Source organism: Molossus molossus, unplaced genomic scaffold (genome assembly GCF_014108415.1).
Source record: "Molossus molossus isolate mMolMol1 unplaced genomic scaffold, mMolMol1.p scaffold_m16_p_3, whole genome shotgun sequence".
Classification (NCBI taxonomy): domain Eukaryota; kingdom Metazoa; phylum Chordata; class Mammalia; order Chiroptera; family Molossidae; genus Molossus; species Molossus molossus.
In genome coordinates, this window is record NW_023425366.1 from 92740044 (window position 1) to 92745419 (window position 5376).

The 5376-nt window shown below is 42.8% G+C and overlaps 1 protein-coding gene across 1 annotated transcript; it reads left to right on the plus strand.

The window, feature by feature from the left end:
* Positions 1-663: 663 nt before the first annotated feature.
* Positions 664-4697, plus strand: TEX43 (testis expressed 43). Its single transcript, XM_036280923.1, has 3 exons — positions 664-746; positions 1304-1412; positions 4451-4697. The coding sequence occupies exons 1-3, from the start codon at positions 664-666 to the stop codon at positions 4658-4660; spliced, it is 402 nt and encodes a 133-aa protein (XP_036136816.1). The 3' UTR covers positions 4661-4697.
* Positions 4698-5376: the final 679 nt, after the last annotated feature.

Consider the following 5376-nt stretch of genomic DNA (forward strand, 5'->3'; position numbering starts at 1 on the left):
ATTTACTTGGAGATAAAAGCAATCCAGATGTACATCTAAGTATTAAGCAGTCCTAGCCCGTGTGGCTCAGCTGGTTGGAGCATTGTCTTTGTCACTGAAGGGTAATGGGTTCAAGTCCCACTTGGGCAGCCTACAGGAGGCAACCAATTGATGTTTTTCTCTCACATTGATGTTTCTCTCTCTCTCTCTGTCTCTCCCTCTCCCTTCTTCTTTTTCTAAAATCAAATTTTAAAAATTAATCAGCAGAATCCAATCAATTATTTAAAAATTTTCTTGAATAATCCATAAAATGAATAATTCAAATATAGATAAATGAGAGTTGGCAGTATAGTACAGTGACAATATTGTATTTTGCAGGAAAAAATTGTAAAGCAAATTTCTCTTTTTTCCTTTTTATTGTAATGACTGGTTTCTGTCATTTCATTGTTACTGAGATCTATTTTTAGAATAAAATTTTGTTCTCCAAGAAAACAAAAAAAGGGGTATTTAATAAAAAAAAAAACGAAAATAGCTCTCAGATCTGCACTTTTAATGAACTGCTAATGGGTTGCTATGACGTTAGCAGAACAACGTCATTGTTACGTCTGAGGTGGCAATGTTATCACAATTAGACTAATGGGTTAGTGAAGTCCTAGAGGAAAATTCCCATCACCACTGGCAGGGATGGCTTCAGCAAAAGACACTTCTCCTATTTTACCTAAACTGGACAGCTGTTCTGATGACGATTCATATAAGCCTGTGAATAAGTGAGTACTTCAGGGTTTGGAGGTGTGGGTTTGTTTTGCTTTTGTTTTGTTTTCAATCAGATGAGGACAATGATTCTGTGCTTTCCTCTGGCACCTACATAGGAAGTTTTATGTTCCAGAGGGAAGCAAGTGCGTGCAGGGAAAGAAAGTCTCACAGGGTCGAGCACATACTACATTCAGAAGCTAAATTAGTTACTATTTTTTTTTGTGATTGGCCAGAGATTCCTTCAGGCAATGGTAGGCCTGAGGCAGATCACGGTGCTCTGTGTTCCCCCTGAAAATCGGGTGAAAATGGACAAGGTGAGCAAGTTGTGACGGACAGCAGGCAGGTGGAGGTCCAGATATCCAGCCCTGGCTCTTGATCTTGGTGATGCTTAGGGGTTCCGTGGGTTCGTTTTCCATCAGGTGAGCCTCAAACAATGGCACAGCTCTCTGTCCTGCAGCCGCTGGGGTCCGAACAGCACGGACAGGGCACAGCTGCTCCATTCCCTCGAGTGATGCTGAAACGACGATTTAACTCACGAGGCCTCTTCTCTCCTTGCCTTCCCAACCTTCAGGTGCAGTGAGGTTCACCTGCCACGGTTTTCCTTGAAGCAAGGCATGATCCCCAGACGGTATACTATGCCTTGGAAAGAAAGCATGGAATTCAGGAATGTGAATCTGAAGGTATTTTCCTACAATTATTCATAATTTTTTTAAAAAGCTTTGCTATTTAATATAATGAAGAGACATAACAATTATACAAAAGCTACCTAAAATTTTAGTTTTTATTTTTCCACCTCTGTTGAGGAACAATGGGCAAATATAATTGTATATATGTAAGGTGTACAATGGGAACACTTGATATACATTGTGGAATGATTGCCAAGATCATGTAATTAACACATCCATCACCTCACGTAGTTAACTTTTGTTTTCTTCGGTGACAGCTGAAGGTCTGCTCTCAGCAGCTTTGGAGTACACAAGGCCATATCACTCATCGTAGTCACCACGCTGAACACTGGATCCTCAGAACGCACTCTTCTTGCAACTGAAAGTCTGTACCCTTTTACCTAGATCTCCTCTTTTCTAAGTTTTTCCTAGGCCCTGGCAAATACCATTCTATTCTCTGACAAAAATATTGTATGCACTTACACATAAACTTGCAAGCAACAGTTATATCTAGTCAAATAACCCAATTACAATCCTAAAAGTAGATACACTGAAAGATTTCAGAGCTCTGTGTCTAGCTTTTTCTCCATACAATGCCACTTACGTTTGTTAAGAAGCCCATCAGAGCCCTGGCCGGTTTGGCTCAGGGGTTAGAGTGTCGACCTGAGGTCCAGAGAGACCCAGGTTCGGTTCCTGCTAAGGGCATGTACCTCGGTTGCAGTTTGTCCCCAGCCCTGGTTGGGTTGTACGGGTGGCAGCCACTCGATGTGTCCCATTCATGTTGATGTTTCTCTCTTTCTCTTTCTTCCTCTCTCTCCCTCCCACTCTAGCTGATCAAAAATGGAAAAATGTCCTCGAGTGAGAATAAAAACAAACAAACAAAAGAAGCTCATCAGAAGTAGGGCCCATTAATATTAAAGCTATGGCTCGTCTGGTGTGGCTCAGTGGTTGAGCTTCGACCCTGCACCGAGAGGTTGCCTATTCGATTCCCAGTCAGGGCACATGCCCAGGTTTCGGGCCTGATCCCCAGTGGGGGGCATGCAGGAGGTGGCCAATTGATGCTCTCTCTCATCAGCGTTTCTGTCTCTCTCCCTCTCCCTTCCTCTCTCTCTAACATCAAAAAAGAAAAAAAAATTAAAACTCCGGTACAGGGCATGTATTTTTCAGGTTGTGCAAAGGTAAGTTGTTTCTTTAATAGAATATATTGCAATAATCGAGACTACAAAAAGAGATTTCAAGTTAGGATTCCTAGCAAGAAATGTATATCACTAATTTGTAAATTTCTAATAGGTAAGCAATTAATGTTGAAGAAGAATATGCTTTGCCTAGACAGAGATGGCATTACAAAAAAAAAAAAAAAATGACTATTATATGATATAAAAAATATATCCTAAAAATATGGCTCAATTATTTTCTTTTTAAATGCATACATGCAATGTAATAATAAAGCTACCCTTTGCCCTGAGATGATTATTTTATATGTATTTTATGTGATATTTTCATAACAAAGGTAAGTAAGAAATCAAAAATCAAATAAGAGCCCAGCTGGTGTGGTTCAGTGGATTGAGCATTGTCCCATAGACTAACAGGTCCCAGATGGATTCCCAGTCAGGGCACATGCCTAGGTTTCAGGCATAATCCCCAGTGAGGGGCATGTAGGAGGCAGCAGACCGATATCTCTCTCTCACATTGATGTTTCTATCTCCCTCTCCCTTCCTCTCTCTCTAAAAAATCAATAAAAAACATATATAAAAAATAGAAAGAAAAAAAAGAGAGAGAGAGAGGAAGGGAGAAGAAGGAAACATTCATGTGAGAGTGTAACATCAATGGGCTGCCTCCTGCATGCCCCCTTTCTGGGGATTAAGCCTGCAACCTGGGCTTGTGCCCTGACCGGGAATCAAACCTGCAATCTTTCAGTGTATGGGATGATGCTCAACCAACTAAGCCACACTGGCCAGAGATGCATCAACCATTTTTTATTCTTGAACTTACTCTTTATAATTCAGCATAATTTTTATAGCTATTTGGTTATAGCTTTTAAAATTTGGTTGACAATGTTTAAAAAATTTTTTTTTCTTTATTGATTTTGAGAGAGAGAGAAAGGGAGAGGAGAGAGATAGAAACAACGATGAGAGAACATCGATTGGCCGGCTCCTGCATGCCCCTAACGGGATCGGGCCCACAGCCTGCGCATGTGCCCTGACCAGGAATCGAACTGGTGACCTCTAGGTGCATGAGTCAAAGCTCCACCACTGAGCCACACCGGCTGGGCTAGTTGACAATGTTCCTAACAATTTAAAAAATATAATTAGTGACTGGTGTCAGAACACTCTGCCTTACAGAGTAGAAGTGAAAGTCCAGTGAGAATTGAAAGTGCGCTGGGTGAATGCTAGGTGTGCTTTCCTTCCTTCCATTTGCTTTCACCCTTCTTCCTGTGGGAGATGATTTAACGACTTAACAACATAACAATGAAAACCCAGCGTAGCAGAGACAGGCTGCGTCCCATCACCAGGCTGGAATGCATTTCAGCAGTCCTGGAGAATCAGAACTAGACATGGCCCTGGCCGGTCTGGCTCAGCGGTTAGAGCGTTGGCCTGCGGTCCGGAGAACTAGACGTGTACCTAAGACAAGAACGTGATGCAGCAGCAACACGCTTCACATCTGTTTAATATACTTAGCAGCTGGGGCTAAAGTTTTTTCACTTACATGTAATATTTTATTCAAAATGCAAAGAATCCTTTCATCGTTTCTATTTTATATTTGAAAAAACTGAGTCTCATGGGGGTCCGTGACTTATACAAGGCCACATAAGGAGTGAAGCTCAAGTTCCACAAGCTGACTCCAGGTCTCTCTTCCGTCTGCAGTGTGCACTGCTCTTCCTGGTGGGAAGACACCAGCGAGAGCGCTGCCTTTGGAAAAAGGATGCTTCTCTGTCCACCTGACCTTCCTTCTCCACAGGGACAGTTAGAAAAACTATTGGGCAACTTCCATCTTAACCAAATAAAGTGATGTTCAGGGTCGGATACAGCGAGATTTCTTTTTTTCCCTCTTAGCACGCAGAGATGTGTGGCATCTATGCTGGCCCTTTAGAAGACTCTCTGTTTTTGGATCACAGTGAAAGGCTTTGCCATGGGGAGGACCGTCACGTGGTCTTGAAGAAAGGCGCACCAGAAATAAAAGTTGCAGACATGCCCCTGCATTCACCTCTGTCTAGATTCCAAAGCACGATGATTTCCCATGGCTTCAGGAGGCGGATGGTGTGATGAAAGAAGAATAAAGTGATGAAGTGTTTCATTCTCTCTCGTAAATGTTTAAGTCCATCGTGCATTCATACTTCACCTACAGGTTCAGTTTAAAGGCTATAAGTCAAGTCCGGCCAGTGTGGCTCAGTGGTTGGGCATCGACCCAGGTACCAAGAGGTCATGGGTTCGATTCCCGGTCAGGGCACATGCCCAGGTTGTGGGCCAAATCCCCAGTGGGGAGCATGCAGGAGGCAGCCAATCGATGTTCTCTCTCATCGATGTTTCTCTCTCTCTCTCTCTCTCCCTAAAAAATCAATAAAGAGAAAAAAAAAACTTAAAAAAAAAAAAAGATTGAAGAAGCAACAGTCAGAGGAACAGTCAGAGAAAAAGGAGCCTTGGAGGCAGGCTCAGGTGTTCAGCCCAGGTGGAGCTGCGGCTGCTCCTTACTGCCCTGGTTGCAGGTTAATGGGGGTCCCTTCGGAGAAAAAGAGCAAAGATACAAGGTGGGGGCATGTTCTCCGAGAGCACACATACTGTGACTCCTTTGTCTTGAGGCTTTGTTATCACCTAGGGGAGGTCTCAGGGGAGGGTCTTAGCATATTCATTAGCCCTTCAGATGTGTCCTTCAATATGTTGATTCATCAGAATGTGTGTGTAAAGGGGCCAGGGTTATTTTCTGGTTAGTTTTATTTTTAAAGAACATTACTAAAGAGGGACTGGGACCAAGGCCGGTCTGC